The sequence below is a fragment of the Pogona vitticeps genome, chromosome 5, assembly GCF_051106095.1.
Source record: "Pogona vitticeps strain Pit_001003342236 chromosome 5, PviZW2.1, whole genome shotgun sequence".
NCBI classification, from domain to species: Eukaryota; Metazoa; Chordata; class Lepidosauria; order Squamata; family Agamidae; genus Pogona; species Pogona vitticeps.
The window spans coordinates 74,561,981-74,579,927 of record NC_135787.1 but is presented as its reverse complement, the minus strand read 5'-3'; the positions used below and the strand labels follow the sequence as shown (position 1 = coordinate 74,579,927).

General features: G+C 39.7%; 1 protein-coding gene across 19 annotated transcripts in view; it reads right to left on the bottom strand.

The window, feature by feature from the left end:
- Positions 1-17,947, bottom strand: part of APBB2 (amyloid beta precursor protein binding family B member 2) — a 216,824-nt gene that overhangs the window by 58,215 nt on the left and 140,662 nt on the right. For all 19 annotated transcript variants that reach the window (XM_073001177.2, XM_073001178.2, XM_073001185.2 and 16 more), the window contains one exon: positions 1,823-1,969. In XM_073001177.2, the coding sequence (XP_072857278.1) occupies positions 1,823-1,969 (147 nt within the window). The remainder of the gene's footprint in view (positions 1-1,822; positions 1,970-17,947) is intronic.

Genomic DNA, 17,947 nt, shown 5'->3' with positions numbered 1-17,947 from the left:
CCCAATGTGTCATGACAAGTTGGGGAGGGAGAGCCAAAGTAGGAGCAATTTCTTAGAACTTTTGTATTAGAATTGGAGCTTTATAAATATTTTTCCCCATCTGAAATTATCTACATCAGGATAGTTGCTTTGAATGTCTTCAGCCAATCTGTATAAACCATGTGTAAGACATGCAATATGGATCCTTTTTTGATAAAGCAGTTTAAGCCCCTTGGCTGCCTTAGTCATGTGCAGTGGCATCTGTTACAAAGAGGAGGATGTTCCCCCGTTTTTACATTATCCAGCCAGAGTAGTTTCACAGAATCATCAAGGAGCATACCGATAGTGGAACTGTTTACTTTTTGTAGTTTCACGTGTTAGAAGAAATACTTCACCAGGATTGTCACATTTCAGAGTGCCAATTATAATATTAGCTACATACTTTCTGTTTATATAATTTGTTTCATCTACTGAAACCCATCTTATTGGTGTCAAAAGTAGATCTTATATTTTCTAACACATCTTCATAGAAGACAGAAGTATAATTTTTCATGAGAAGAAGCTCTTTTGAAAAGGAGATGTTGCCTGTTCTTAGTAAAGGTAAATCTTGCAAAAAACAAAACAAAACACAACTTCTTATGTTTGGCGGCATCACAATGGTGCTGAATAGTAGAACACTTTGGGGCTGATACCTTAACTTCACACAATTAACAAAAGAAAAATATCTACAGAAAATCCACTTCCCAAACTCTTGAACAAAATGGCATAATTTTACACACACTTTAGGCATGTTGAAATCATCATGATGGTTGCTGATGACTAATATATAATGTTTATTACAAATTAAGCAGTAAATACAGCAGTAGGGTGTATGTAAAATAAGCTGACAAGTTCTATTCATATGTTCAGAAAAGAGATCCTTACTTTTCAAAGGTGAATGGCAAAGGGAGGGAACAGAAGCTTTTTAACATATTTTAATGGCTTTAAATCTCCAGATACTAATGGAAAAATAAGTTACAATAAAAGGTTAAGAAAAATGCACCTTTTCAAAAAGGTACAAAAATAGCAACTCAAAAGATCTATAAACTGAAGAACCATCCTTAGGGAAAAAATGCCTAAATAGTTTAGACTTCTTTATAGACGAGTGTGGGGAGTTGGTTAAGAAAGTTGATAAATTTGATACCAACTGAAGTTGGTAAATTTATGACTGATATTAGGTAAAAGATTTGGGTGTTTGATGGCTGTAAAAGATTTGGGTGTTTGATGGCTTCAAGAATAGGTAGACAAATTCATAGAAAAACAGAAATGGCTAATCACTACAATGGCTATGTGGAACCTTGAAGTCCAGAGGTAGTAGTACTAAATACGTGAGACAAACAAGAAGGGCAGCTGGAAACAGAATGCTGGACTAGATTTACTCTTACTTTGACCCAACAGGGACACATATATGTTGTTATAATGGCCAGAGCACATATTATTCTTGTAACTGATGCCAACAAACAATGGCACCTCCATAAACCTCAAGTGGACTCTGATTCCAACCATCACTGCAGGTAGCCACAGTGAGAAAAGCATTGCCAAGCATTCATTTTGTACGGCAACTCTTGCAAGAAGAGAGCCACACTTCCAGCAAACTTACAGATTTCACTTTTCCTTGCCAGAAGACAAAAAGAAAAAGAAAGGAAAGGAAAGGAAGGAAGGACATAGCTTCTCTGGCTGTTTTATTTTCTTACCTTCTCTACTGGTGGCAACTCTCACCTGAATTAGGAAGACAGAAGAGCAGGAAAGAAAACAGCAATATGTCAAAACTGTGAGAAAGATATAGGTTTGAGACATTTCTTACCTCTCCCCAAATGCCAACAGTGTCTCGTATATCGTTTTTACAGTAAGAGAGCTGCCGAATGCAATTATTTACAGCAACACTGCTTTTTCCAGGAGCCAGATCTTCCTCTGCCATTTCTACCCATCCCAAAGAACGGACAGCAAAGCACTATAAAGTAATAAAAACTGCATGGTTACAAGTGGGTTTTGTTGCATTATACCCCCTCTCAGAGTTGCTAATGTTATTTTAACTCAAGTTTACACTGAAGGTATCAGATTAAATAATTTCATTACAAAAATTTTTGAAAAGGCACATGTTTTCTAATTTAGAGAAAATATGAGTGTGAGCTCTTAATTAAATGTATCTCTCAACATGATTATTGCTAGATGAGCATTTGTACATTACATTTTAAAGCCCTCATGGGTATTCTAACACACTGATTTTATATGCTCAGTATTTTACTAGAGGTAAGCCATTATGCAAGAAAGAACATGGCTACATATTCTGGTTTCAGGGAAGACCCTCGGCTTAAAGTTGAAAGGATCCCATCTCTGCAATCCAAGAATACCTCTGCTGTGTCTGCATTAATGGCCCAGTGGAGTCAAGTCTCATGGGCTCAAAGTCCTAGGGTTCTCTGAACTAGCAGAGACTATGACATCACTGATCGCTTTTGTCAGGCTTCCCTGTTCTTCTGAGTTTAGTTGCAGTTCAAAAAAGCAACCTTTGAAAGCTGCTTTGCAATCAGAAAACTGAGCACTATGACATGCAGATGAGAACACCTTTATTTCACTTCTTTGCCACTGGATTGTGCAGAATAGGCAGAAAACAAATACTCCAGACAAGTAACAGAGAAGCAGAAGTATGTATCAATGAGCCAACATTATGAGACATGCACTATAATATTTTACAATAGACAAAATCCTCTTGCAGAACTTTAAACCACACAAGTATGCTAAATGTCATCACCCAGTGCCAGCAATATTGAACTTAAATGGACTGAAAGCTTCCTATCCCCCTTGTTTCAGGTTTTAAGTCTCCCTAGGGCTTCCTTTTGCCCCGAGCCTTAGGTTGGGGGGACAGCCTTTATTAACCAAAAGTCAATGCTGGAACCCTGACAGTGGAATTAGGATCACCAGCAACAATCTAGATGATGACATTATCTGGATGATGACATAATTCTGCTTAAATGGCATAAATTTATAGCAATACGATTTTGAAGAAACTAATTATAGCTCTTTACAGAGAAAGTCTTTTACACCAAAGGCAGATGTTTCCTTTGTAGCTGTAACTAAAGCGAGAAATATACTAGAATATATTATTAATAACTATGTTTGATTACATAAGCTACAATGACAAGAATCAAACTGAAGAAATATACCAGCATTAGGTCCACCAAATTCTAGTGAAAAATCGCCACTACCCTGTTTCCCTGAAAATAAGACCTAACCTGAAAATAAACCCTAGTATTATTTTTCAGGATGGCCATAATAGAAACCCTACCCTTAAAATAAGCCCCAGCTAAGTGAAACCCTGCCCTCCACAGATGACATGACTGTATTTGAATAAATGTAGATTGTTGTACATGTGAAAAAATAAAACATCCCCTGAAAATAAGCCCCAATGCATTTTTGGAGCAAAAATTAATTTAAGACCCTGTCTTATTTTGGGGGGAAATGATAGTTTAAAAAGAAGTGTAGGCATTTGCCATCATGTGCCAAGACTGGTGTGTAACACCAGATGCAAATGTTGGCTTCTTAACTAGAGGCAATTTGCTGCTAAGATTTATGCTGACAGACTTACACTGGTAGGCGTGAGTGTTAAGATTCATGCCAATAAGACTGGGATAGTTATTCTTTTCTAGAGATGTACTGTTAGAACTTGGTCTGGAGCCAGAACAAAGGAAAGCACGATCAGTTTTTTAAAATATTTGTAATCAAAATGTTTTAAAAGCCAGTCTCCTTCAATTCACTCTTAACTCCTTGCTTTTTACTGTCTACACCTAGCAGTCTTCTGTAGCTTTCCCTTGTGTTACAAAATTTATACTCTTTAACCACCAAATAAATAAAAGAAGGAAAGCCATACAGAATTATTTAACTGGATTAAAATAGTCTTCCAGGCACCCTAATATGTACTTGGATCTTTGGAGCAAGGAAACAAAGGCAAAGGGGCTCAGAGTGGCACAAATTGCAATTTTGGGCTATTCTTGTCATTAGTGGTAAAATTATAATAAATGCTTTGTGGGCAGAAGGGGAAAGAACAAGTTATCTTACACACATAAACCATTATGGATAATGTAGAAATGATGTTTCTCTAGTCAGCTGCAGCAAGCCTAGCTACTAAAGGCACTCTGTCATAGGATGTATGCAGCAGGACATGACACGTGCAGCTGGCTTGAGAGCAGCCAGTCATGATTTCCCTCCAAGCACATATTAATCAGTCAAGTAAAGTGTGTGCTGCAGATATGAGAGAGCAAACAGAAAATGCCACTGGTTATCACAACAAGCAATCATATAAAAGGAGGTGCCGTACAGGATATACAGTGGTGCCTCACATTACGATTGCCCCGCATTATGACGAAACCGCATTACGATGACGTTTTTGCGATTGCTTTTGCGATTGCAAAACGATGATCCAAATGGGCTTGTTTCGCTTTGCGATGATCAGTTCCCTGCTTCGGGAACCGATTCTTCGCAAAACAACGATTTTTCTACAGCTGATTGGCGGTTTCATAATGGTTGCCAGGTAAATAAAATGGCTCCCCGCTGCTTTCTGGGACAGATTCCCGAAAGACAGCCACCGAAAATGGCCGCCCTATGGAGGGTCTTCGCTGGACAGTGATTTCCAGCCCATTGGAACGCATTGAAGGGGTTTCAATGCATTTCAATGGGCTTTTTATTTTCGCATTACGATGTTTTCATTCTACAGCGATTTTGCTGGAATGAATTAATATCGTAATGCAAAGCACCACTGTATATGTACAATGTCAGGAACATTCTTTATTTTCAAAACCCATTGATTTCACAGATCACATCCATCGCCTTCTCATCATTGTATTCTAGACCCAAGAGGGCTGACACAATGAGCCTGTGCTAATTCACAGAAGGCAGGGATTGGCATTGCCTGGCTGCTCCTGACGGAGTGTTCAATGTTAGCAACAGCAATCTTAATGGCATCACGTTGCTGCTAAAGCCATGCAGCAGACCTTCAGCAAGGCACGACTGCAGATATGCACATCTCAAGAACCTGTGGACCTACAGAGGTGTCTGCACAGCCTAGTGAATCTATGTGTAGGGTGTCTTTATAGATATATAGATCACTAGATCACACGATAATGTTCAAAAGGACAGTCACTCTTGAGTGCCGTCACCATCACCAGCAGAAGCATTACCAAATAGATTTCTTGCAGATCCAGAGCTTCAACAGAGTACTCGTTCATCTGTTTTGGCAATACATTTATATATTGAGGCAGGGGGTGATTAAAACGCAGACTAAAGTAGCAGACACTGCTCATTCTGCAAGGCTATTTGCAAGTCACTTAAAAGCAAGGGTACATTCTTCAGTGCTGCTGCCCCCTTGTGACCAAATGGGAGCACTGCTACCAGAATCTACCACATATTACTAACACAGCAATTTTGGAAAGAGTTGTTCTGAGACCTTGCTTCATTTTCACTGATGTTCTGTCTACAGAAAAAAACATATAACAATCCTCAGACATATACAATCCAAAAACAAGGGTGGGTAATACATTTATTAGGCTATTAAAATCACACAAACAGAAGCTAGCTCCCACAACTTGATTATCAAATTCTGGCTCTAGACACTTCCACATATGGCACAGTATGCAGGAAGTATCTGCAGTGGGTAGGTGGGGGGGGGGGGGGAAGAAGAGGTCATATAATTTTCAGCTTTATACTTTCAGAGTAGCATTTTCAATTTTAAACAGTTGCAGCATGCAGTTGAGATCTGATTATTAACTGAAATAAATTTGCAGTTCTTCAGCATTGCCGCTAGCAGCTTTCCTTCATAAAACGCAAGTCCTGCTTTCCTAGGACAGCAGCAGCTCTGTCAGTGACACAGAAGGAGACCCTTGGGATGAAGTAGTTAGCCAGTGGTGGTCTGACTGACTGCCACATCTTTGTCAGACACATATGAACAGGTCAACCAACAGCTTACAACTTCATCATCAGTACTGCAACACAGTATACCATAGATATACTATGGGATCTGAATAAGAATAGTTTTTTGGTTAGATTTTATTTTCAATGGCTTTTATGTACCTGCATCAAAGCTAGGGAAGTACAGTTCGGTGACACCACAGGCTCATATGTGCCAGTGGCCCTCTAATAATTTAGGGTCCAGGTCTTTATTCATAGGGTTTAGTTTCAGGGGTATGCAGATTACTTGAAGATAGTGCCCATGTGTGCCAGCTAAAAATGATTTACATGGTGAGCTATTGCAAACCTCATTTCATTTTTCTTCATTAACGTGATATACCATGTCCTTACTGCAAACTTCTGAGACCCAAGACCTTTCTTTCTATAAAACACCCATTATTGTCATCACCCATTATTTGTTCCATTAAGGAGTTGCGAGCTGTGTTTGTAGTAGCAGTTCCAGTTCCCTCAAAACATGTGGAATCTGGTGTTTGAAAAATAGACTCATAACTCAGCTGAGTTATTCCCTTCACTGGGCTGCCTATCTTTCTTTCCAGAGGAAGGCACAAGATGCCAAGAAGCCAGAAGCGGGCAGGAGACATAGAGAACAGAGGAAACACAAAGACAACATGGATTTTCCTCCATAGATGCAAACTGCAATTGGTAATGGTTTGTGTGAGAAAACGTAATTTTTTAATGTGTATCTGGATATGCTCAAGGCTAAAGACTGCTCAAAGTTACAATATTTTTATCTTTTTAATTATCTATGTTAGAGATTGTACTCCCTGCTTTTGGGTGTGCCTTTTCAGGCTATAAGCTCCTGTATTTTTGGACTGCAATACGATTTCTTGTCTTTAAATTTTATAGTTTGAACTGAAACATATTTTCTAACTTAAGTATTTGCCTGTAAGTTAAATTCAGTCTTCATATATTTCTAAGCATATGTAGCAACAGCTTTTCCTCTCAGTTGTGACTTCTCAGAAGTAACCTATTTTCAAGTCCTTTAGAATTTTTAATTTCTGGATTGTATACAGAGAAGCACTACAGATTAATAAAATTCATAGAAACAGACAAGTTAGTGTTGCCTGGGATCATGTTTCTCTGTTTATTTCAACATGGCTGAAATCAATAGTTTACTCTCATCCTCTGAAAAGAGATGGAGCAAGTTTGGAAGCTACATTTTTAGTGAGTTGGGCAGGAGGAGGTAAATAATTCATACCATGATAATCAGATAAACTTTGATTGACATCAATAACTAATTAAATGCAGGAATTAAGCCTTTCAGAGATAAACATCAACTATTCCAGACCATCACAGACTCAAACTACCAAAAAGTGTTATAAAATTTTACAGTGCTTGGAAGTTATTGTTTTAGTATCATACCATTGACCATGTCACCCAGGTACAGTGGTACCTCGACTTATGAACTTAATCCATATTGGAACAGCATTTGTAAGTCAAAATGTTCGTAAGTCGAAGCATCATTTCCCATTGAAATGCATGGAAACGGGATTAATCCATTCCAGCATTTCAAAAAAAAAAAATACCAAAAATAAAAATAAACAGAGCAATCCCATGCTGGGACTGTAAAAAACAAACAAAGAAAAAAACAAATCCAAAAACAAGGCAACACAGCACAGAAACATAACCCCCCAGTCCAAACTCACCCTCCAAAATCCACCCAGAACAGTTTTTAAAAAAGGAAAAAGCAGCACCTTGACATCCGAAGCCTCCTGGACTTCCACTGCTGCTGTGACCACTGGCGGCGGGAGGCTTGAGTTGTGGCCGGGGGGGCAGTCAAGCGCCCAGCCAGCTCAAGCCTCCCGGTGCTCTGCTGCCTCTGCTGTGGCTGGGGGCGAGCGGCCAAGCGCCCAGCCAGCTCAAGCCTCCCAGCGCTGGGTGACTGCTGCCTCCGAAGGCGCTCCAGTGGCGGGGGGGACCCCTAGGAGGTCTCCGATGGTGGCAGGGAAGCCCTGGGAGACCTCCCGGGGTCCACCACCACCATCTGAGACCTCCTGGGGGTCCCTTTTCCTAACCATTGGGGCGAAAGAGCAGCCTCTTCGGCACCAATGGTTTGAATGGAATAAAAAAAGGCAGGGAAAATTTGAATTTCCCGCCCTTTTCCCCTGCCTTTTTTTCGTTCGTAGGTCAAGGCTCCATTCGCGTCAATGTCAATTTTTGCAAATGGAGCCACTCGTAAGTCGAAATGTTCGTAGGTAGGGACGTTTGCAAGTTGAGGTTCCACTGTATCTAGTGTACTGCAATGTCTTACCTTCAGCTGTCAGTCACTAACTCACTAGTTCAAGTTTCATCAGAATCTACATAAATGTCTACTCTTCTTCAGCCCTTCAGCGGCACACAACATTGGCAACACAGAGATAACACTATACCTGGGAGGACTCCTTAAATATTGAAATGATTTGCATGCTCTGGACCAGCCATTCTCAACAAGGAGTATATGGCTCCCTGTCACATTTGAAGGGGGCCACATCCTGAAAACAATTCTTATAAGGTTTGTTATGCAATTTAGACAATCCTGGTTTGGCCTATATTTCTTTCATATTATGTTTATGGCTATGGCTGAAAAAAGATTGAGAATGGCTGCTCTAGAGCAGGAGAACAATGTGAACTATTTATCACCATTATTATATTAATAGCAGCCAGTGCTCTACCAAACCACTGTTGAGTCCTGATTCCCCCATCTGGAAATCACTACTCAATCTGAAAGGAAAAAAAAACCTCCCTCTTGTTTCCCTTGAAAAGTTTGGTCCTTTATCTGTATGCTTTCTACATAAGTCATTACATTATTTAACAAGTCATTTCACCACAGAACACTGAGCTGACATATTGTAGGAATTGCATTTAGGTCAAAAAATTAACTATTTCTTATTCAGCCATCACAAGCTAGAAGATCCCTCTGTCTTGAAACAGACAGTTGAGTAACTTCCCTCCTGAAAACAAAAACTAAAACATATTTCAAACAGTTTATAACAGAAGGATTGCAGAGATTAAATGCAAGGTCAAGGAGATTGCTCAGGCAACAACAACAACAACAAAGGCAGTTCCAAGATAGCAAGAAAAAAGAAAAAGAAGCCAGTTCTTTAAATTTGATTGGATCAGATTTAAATGCAGCATTTCTCTCTAAGAAATGTGCTGAGTTATTTATTGCATTAAAAATTTTAATCACCTAATTTAGAAGTGTATTTCCCTCTTTCCATTCATTATAGAAGACTCTGTTCTGAAATGAACATTGTTTTTTTAAAAGGTTTTCTACTCAATCACACAAAAAATGGGACAAGCATGTGCTCAGATCAAAGCATACTGTTTTCAGAATGGGAAACAATATCAGCAACATACAATACACAGAGAACAGAGCCACGTCACTCATGGTATTAACATCTTGCAGGTATTGCTTGGGAAAACCCATCAGTAAACAATATGCATGGGCCTGCAGTTAAATATTTAATATTTCCTATACATTTTAATGATGGTGCTCTGATCGACACTGCAAGATCCCCATCCTTTTTTGCTATGTAGAAGGTGCTTCATAGAAGGCAATTTATAAATGTTACCTGAAGTGGCTATTTATTTTTGTTGGATTTAAAAATACATTCAATATTCAAAAAGTGCACTGGTTTAAGACTGATATTATTTATTTTATTTATTTATTTATTTATTTAATTTATATGCCGCCCACTCTACCCAAAGGTCTCTGGGCGGCTCACAACAACCAAAATTCAGTGCAGTAAAACAAAATGATTAAAATACAGTTAAAATACAATTAAAATACAATTAAAAAATACAATTAAAATTACCATCATTAAGACCCACAGTTAATGTTATTTCAATTAAAAGCCTTCTGGAACAGGAAGGTTTTGACCTGGCGCCGAAATATCATCAGTGTCGGCGCCAGGCGAATTTCAGTTGGGAGGGCGTTCCATAGTCTGGGGGCAGCTGCCGAGAAGGCCCTTTGTCTACAAGCCATCCCTCTTACCTCCTTGAGGGATGGCTCTTTCAAAAGGGCCCCCTGGCAAGATCTTAACAGCCTGGTAGGCTCATATGGAAGGAGGCGGTCCTTCAAGTATCCAGGGCCCAAGCCGTTTAGGGCTTTATATGTCAAAACAAGCACTTTGAATTGGGCCCGGACAGCAACTGGTAACCAGTGTAAATTATACAGAATTATACATATTAATGTATCTTGGCTCAATCTCCACAAAGCCATGTACAGTATCTGGAAAATAAGACCTGTGCCTAAACAGACATGGTGCATGATGAGGAATAATGGTTTACAATGCCACATGAATGACGGTGTGCAATGCTTAGCACTTCTCCTATATGTACCCAAACTTTGCTTTGGTCTTTTAGGCTCAAACCTAGATGTGGAGGATGGCACGCATGGGATCAGAAAAGATGTCCTGGTTTTGTATTGCCTTGTGAAGCAGCTGTGCCTTAGGCTATGCTAGGGGAATCTTCCTGTGAGTTGAGTTATGCTTCTTTGGTGGCAGTTCCTGTCCCTTGTCCTTGCTCACACCTTCTACTTCTTACTTCCAAAAATTAATTATCCCCAGACTCTCATACAGAAATAACTTGGGGACAAAACAGACTCTGCTCCAGTGAGAATTAAGAGCTTATACAGTTTCACAATTACATAAACGGAACATAGTCATATTCACATGAAGTTGCTACAACCCTGCTGGTGTAGCTGTTTGCTTGTAAAGTCAATGACATCATGAGCCATAAACTTCCTATCCACCCCTCTGTAAACTCATTCCAAATCTCCCTATAAATCCTTTCCAAGTTTTGGGAGGCTGAGGGGGTGGAACCTTTAATCTCCAAAAAATTGCCACCACCAGTCATGATCTGATTATATCTATCCTTCAAGAACTCTGCAGATTTCTCAGTAAGGTCTGCTCCTATGTCCCTCTCATAAAAGTCTACAAAAACATAAGGAGGAGGAGCATGTTCTTTATTAGAACCTTGCAAACAGCACGCTGATTTTGCCCTAAGGCTCTTTTCAACAAGTCAACTGAAGCATGCCTATTTGATCCACACAGAAGGGGTAAGGATCTTTACAAGTTTTATTGAGTTCCCCAATAAATCTTTAGAACTTCTATTTAAAAATATGAAAATTTAAATACATAGCGTAAAACCCTTTGCACCTGTTCATCTACAGTTTCTGGGCATCATCAGTTACTATGCCTGAAAATTATAACTAGCAGGAAAAAAAAAGAGTTATAGACATTTGCTGATTTTTCAATGATAGCCTTGGACTGTTGGCAAGATTCTACCTTCAAATTGAATAACTGAAATAACATGGTGTAAATTTGGCAGTAATGCACTTAAAGATTTAATGAAGCATAATAAGATTTGAATGCTCATTAGAATTTCACCAAAGCAATGACAGGAATTCTTCCCCAATAAATCCAAATAAAAGTAGACCTGTAATTTTTTATCAAAATTTAAAAGAAGGGATGTCAATGTGCCAGTTTTCACCACCATTTACTTCGCTGTAGTTCCAGTAATGTTGATTGTTATCAGTTTGAATTTTAGCACATTTGTATAGACTTCATCAGGTAGATTATGGAGGCAATTTTTTATGTTATTACCTCAACAGATAACATAATTAATTAAGTAACAGGATATTGAGGCTTACAGTGGTGGGACTTTTTTTATTGGGGGTTGGTGATTCTCCTTAACTAAAGAAACCTCTTAAATGTAATCCAAGCTTTGATCCACATTTATGCAAATACATACATATTAACAAATCTGAACACTCATATATGCCAGACAGATGATGACTACCATCAGCTTTACCAGCAATGATCACTTGTTGGGTGCCAAAAGAGCAGACTGAAATTACAGTCTCCTTCCTCTACAGCAGATAATGGCTCTCCAGAAGGTCACTATGGCAGTGTTCTGTCAGAGCTGTGCCAACTGACTAAAGAGAGGATGGGATAGAGCCTCCTCAGCAGCTACAGTATCTCACCCCTCTGCTGCCCTCTGTTGCAAGCTACTGCTACTGCTTTTTATGCCTCATTTTTGAGGATAGTCCCACCTCAGATATTTTTTTACTATGGCTTTCCTTAACTGTTTTAGTCTACCTCTAACCTCAAACTTCAGGCTTCTCACATTCCTCTTCTGTTCCCCTGTTCTCCTACTCAATTATCATCTGTCAGGAAACTATAGTTTTCTTGTATATTAGGAATGCCCAACTTTTTAATTAATTAATTAATTAAGCTTATATGCCGCCCACACTACCCAAAGGTCTCTGGGCGGCTTACAACATTTAAAAGACAATAAAAAGACAAAATAATTAAAATGCAATTAAAATATATACTCTAAAAACTCCCATTGGACCTACAGCTGATATTATTTCAATTTTAAAAAAATAATAATTATTTATTTATACTTCTAAAGAATGAAAAGACAATCCACCATATTACAAATAATAAATACAAAGCTATTCCCCACAATTCTCCAAACCACATTTATACCATTCCCCTTCACCTTTTAAAGAAATATTGACCAACAATCTAATTTTTTTTCCAAACCACGTCTCAAAGTCTATTTTGTCGGCATATTTTAATAATGGCTTCCAATTTTCAGTGAATTTACTGTGGCTTATTTCTCCTCTATGTAATCTAACTTTATTAGTCATTTTTTCCATCAGCATTGTATGCCATATTTTACTCGTGAATGCTTGCAATGAAAGATCTTGGGCTTTTTTCCAATTTTTAGCGATTTCAGATCTTGTGGTGCCTATAAGATTTGCAACTAATTCTTTATATTCTAGTTTCTCATTTCCCCCTGTGAATAATGAAAATAACAATAATGTTTCATTAATATTTATTTTTTGATTAGTCAGTGTCTCTATCCATCTAATTACCTCGTGCCAAAATGCGTCTATTTTGGGGCAAGAGATCCACATATGTTCCAGAGTTCCTTTTTGTCCACAGTTCCTCCAACATTTATCAGATATATCTTTAATTATTTGTAGCTTTGTAGGGTATAGATGCCACCAATGCACTACCTTCAGAACCATTTCTTTCACACTTGTCGATATAGATTTATATGGGTATTTTTTCCAAATTCCTGTCCAAATTTCCTCAGGTATATTAATATTTAAATTTGTTTCCCACACTCTTTTAGATCCTCCACCTTTTCCATATTCCTTCTCAATAATGCTTTTATATATTAGTGAGGTTAGTCCTCTCTTTTTATTTTTATCTTTTTGAATACAATATTTTTCAAATTCAGTTAATGTTCTTAGAAAGCCAGTTTTTTTGGTGTAAGTGAATAGCGAAACTTCTTATTTGTTTTATTTGTAGCCAATTGATTTTTATTATATTATTTCAATTAAAAGCCTTCTGGAACAGGAAGGTTTTGACCTGGCGCCGAAATGTCATCAGCGTCAGCGCCAGACAAATCTCAGTCGGGAGGGCATTCCATAGTCTGGGGGCAGCTGCTGAAAAGGCCCTTTGTCTACAAGCCATCCCTCTTACCTCCTTAAGGGACAGCTCTTTTAAAAGAGCCCCCTGCCTAGATCTTAACTGCCGGGTAGGTTCATATGGAAGGAGGCGGTCCTTCAGGTATCCAGGGCCCAAGCCATTTAGGGCTTTATATGTCAAAACAAGCACTTTGAATTGGGCCCGGGCAGCAACTGGTAGCCAATGTAATTTAAACAGAATCGGCTTGATGTGTTCCCTAGCGGCCCAACCACCCACCAGCCACACAGCTCGATTCTGGACCAGTTGCAGTCGCCGGACCGTCTTCAAAGACAGCCCCACGTAGACCACATTGCAGTAATCTATGTGAGATGTTACCAGTGCGAGTATAACTGTCATGAGACTCCGCTCGTCCAGGTAGGGCCGTAGCTGGTGAAATTTCCGCAGCTGAAGGAAGGCGTCCCTGGCCACTGAGTCCACCTGGGCTTCCAGTGTTAGAAATGGGGTCCAGGAGCACCCCAAACTGTGGACCCTGTCCCTTAGGGGGAGTGTAACCCCATTCAGGGCACGGAAATGGGCCTCCAGCCTGTCCGGTGAAGCACCCACTAACAGCACTTCCGTCTTGTCTGGACTGAGTTTCAATTTATTAAACCTCATCCAGTTCATTATCAGGTCCAGACACGAGTCCAGCACAGAAACTGCCTCACCTGGATTGGTGTAAAATGAGAGGTAGAGCTGAGTATCGTCAGCATATTGCTGACTCCTCAGCCCAAATCTCCTGATGACCTCTCCCAGCGGTTTCATGTAGATGTTAGCATGGGGAACAGTATTGACCCCTGGGGAACCCCATGACATAAACGGCATGGGACAGAGCAACTGTCCCCCAGCACCATCCTCTGGACACGGTCAGCCAGGAAGGAGTGGAACCACCGTAAAGCAGTGCCCCCAACTCCCAAGCCAGCCAGCCTATCCAGAAGGACACCATGGTCGATGGTGTTGAAAGTCGCTGAGAGGTCCAGGAGTATCAACAGGGTTACATTATGCCATCTTAAAGGCTAACAAATAAAACTTGTTACTCCTTATGGTGCCAAGAAGTTTCTTCCTTTTATTTACAAGTAAAACCACAGGTCTTCAATTCCACTTCCAAACAAAGTGTGCACAAAGTATGCACTGCACTATGTTTTAAAGGAAAGGTGCTCCTGCACTTTGGCAGCAAAATTGCCAGAAAGCAGGGATTTCACCCCCTCAAATGACTAGGGAAGCTGCATTTAGCCCACAGGCTGTATATTGCCTTCTCTTTCCAGAATTCTTTCAGGACCTCTCTCTACCAAAGTCGTAAGTTCTACAAACACAGATTAATATTCCATCCTCAGTGTTCCCAGTACCTCTCTTATCTGTCCATACATGGAATGTTACACCCAGAATGGCCAGCAATCCTGTTGATAAAACTAACACAATTATAGAGTATACGTGGCTGATGCTTAGTAGAAATGTGCTGAAAACAAACAGGTCAGTAACAAATAAAGGACAGTAGCCTTTTTCAGATTGTTATGTTATCCTGAAAGATCTGAATGCTTTGCAGAAAGATGAGTAATAAACACATGATAGCACCTGCCTCATGGAAATGCAGCATTCATTAAGCTTCCTCACGTAGGTAGGTATGTGAATAAATGGACCATCACTTGGTCTATTTATTCACATACCTACCTATATGATGAAGCTTAATGAATGCTGCATTTCCACTTCATATCACACTATTTGCCATAGTTACATACAGACAAATAGGTGGATAACATTTTTTTAATGAACTAGTACTACTTGTGGTCTTTGCTGACTGAAAACAAAAATACACATCATGGTTCCCCCCCAAAAAAATAATTCAGAGGATGATGCATGGGATTCCCAGTGGTCTTGCATCAGCTGCTTACCTATTAGACTTCCACAATACTATAAACACAATCTCCTAGGTATAATTAAACTTTTTTTGCTTTCTTATATTCTACAAAGCTGCACTTTTAAACCAGAAATTCAATTTTATTGCAACTAAAATAGTTTTTTGACAGTTAGCAAAACCTAACTATTATATTTTAACTGATAATATTCTTCAGTTATTGAGGATAAGACAGCACATCATTCTTGAGTAAGCTTTCCAAAAGCTTTGTGTTACATCAGAGACCAATTTGAATCATATATTTTTGTTTTAAATAATGTTGTTATTTTAGAGACTAACATTAGTTCCCTCTCCCTTAAGGCTAGAACGAGCAACTATAAAACAAAACACTTTCCTATATTTTCTTCCCAGAGTCTCTAAAAGCATTTTCAAAAACTCTACATTGAACTTAAAAAAAATATTAACTGTATCCAATTGAATGAGACTGTGCTGTTATCTGACAAACATTTATGCTTCCATACATAACCTCTTTAGAAGCCTGCATTGGGTCATACACACTGGCCGAAACACTGTTGCTTAGCACAGGAAATTACACTACAGTAGGCCCATTGAATCAGTGGGGATTTGATGAGTAGTCCCACTGGAATGAACATGTGAATGAAACTCAAAAGTAATAAAATAAACAAATGACACATAAGATAAAGAAGGAGGAAAGGGAGAATATATGAGTTTCATACATTCAGAAAACCAACAACTGAACGTGGACTGACAGAATTTTCAAAATTGTGACCAGCTAAGGCCTGAATCTAAGACATTAACAGTTACACTAATCTAATCATCCAGATCAGTTTACTAATGGAGTTCTAGCAACATGAAGTAGGAGAAAAGATGGAATAATTTAAGTAATAAGGCCATGAAACTCATCCTCATAGGCATCCTTCAGTCTCGAGAGACAATGGTAACATGCTCTGTATGGAGGACTTGGAACAGCATCTAGTGTTTTGACACTGTACGCAAAGCTGGAGTGTCCTCTCCAGGGCATGAAGCCTGGGTAAAATAATATTGAGGATAGGCTGTTACCCAACCAGCAAATTCCCCCTCTTCACGTTACTGAAAAAGTCCAATGGAAAGGCAAGAGCCAATACAACTGGTTTCAGCGACGTCGCAGGAGTTGACAGAATGACACGAACTGCCTCCGCGACTCCAGCTCCGGATTTTGCCTCGAGGCTAACTCCTGAAGCCTTTTCCATCGGTGGATATAGCCACAAGGCAGTGGAGGTTTGAAGTCAGAGTTTTACTTCTCCGAGATGGGCTGCCTTCCCAGGCTAACAAGTCCCACCTACCCAGCCTGTTCACTCATGGCATGGAAGCTGATGGGGGTGCCTCAGTGGGGGTTTGAAGTCAAGAGTTTTCCTTTCCTAAGCACAAGCCGCTGACAAAGTGCTGGATGAAGCTGCCTTTCATCTTCCATTTCTGATTATGGTGCCATGCCTCCAATTTCATATCTTCTTCAGAGTCATTGTAACTTGTGGTCACTGGTGATCCTTCCCTGCCGCCTATTTCAGTCTCCAAACTGTTAGAATACTTCACCTGATGTTTTGTTGGAGGAAAGCTCTTCTGCTTTTTGCACTTTTTGGTTTTCAGAAGTTACCACTTCATTGCAGAAGTTTTTGCTACTTCTGCAATGAGATCAGGCTGTTAAAGCAGCCCTTTAGGATTCAAAAATCAAAAGTATATTTTAGGATGCCCAACAGGATGTTTCGGGAAACCTACAAGCAGATTTTTAAAAGGAGTACTTGGAAGAAAACTTTCCTCAATCACCTCTATGTCGGAAGCACCCTGCTCAGGCCAGTGAAATAGATTTGACTTCCTCACCTCAGTTGTTTTGTTGGAGGAAAGGTCTTCTGTCTTTTCCACTTTTTGGTTTTCAGGAGTTGTTGCCAAGCTGCTTTCCTCTGTTGAGGACATGATGACTCTACCTAAAGTCTTTGCTGGAGACTTTATAAAGTTGACAAAAAGTGACATCACAAAGTGTGGTCAAGGTATTGTTACCCGGTGTGGGGGTGCCATTCCCAAGGTTGCTAAGCCACATGGGTGTTGTAGAGTACCTGCGCAAACATCAGTCCTGTTCATGGGAAGCAAGAGGGCTGCAGCTTTAATGAGAAACTGGGGAACAAACCTTTTCAAGGGACCCATCAGTGTAACTGGGCATCTGATCTTCCATATGTTGCCTAGTGCTGGTAATACTGCATAAGGCTCTATGGCACAGATAAGAAACCTGATGCCTCTTTCATGTTTGAGGCTACAGTTAGAACAGGCCTGAGGCAGTTTGGGGGAACTATGGGAGTCTTGATGCAAACCTCTGTAGAGCACTATGTTGGGAACTAGGCCAGCTGGGATTCTGGAAGCTTTAGTCAAAAAATCTAAACGGAGTTTAGTACATCTGCTCCTCAATAAGCTGACAAGGTGAAACTAAAATTTGCAAAAAATATCAAAGTAGACTCATTTTAACAGAACTGGTATGGGAGAGCTACAATATGGTAAAGTAGGGAGAGTCTCTATCGCTAATTTTTTGGTAAGAGGGGCACAGCTATGCTAGGTACATACAATGGGTATGTATAACAGTTTGCCCAAAGGAGGAATTACACAAGGGAGA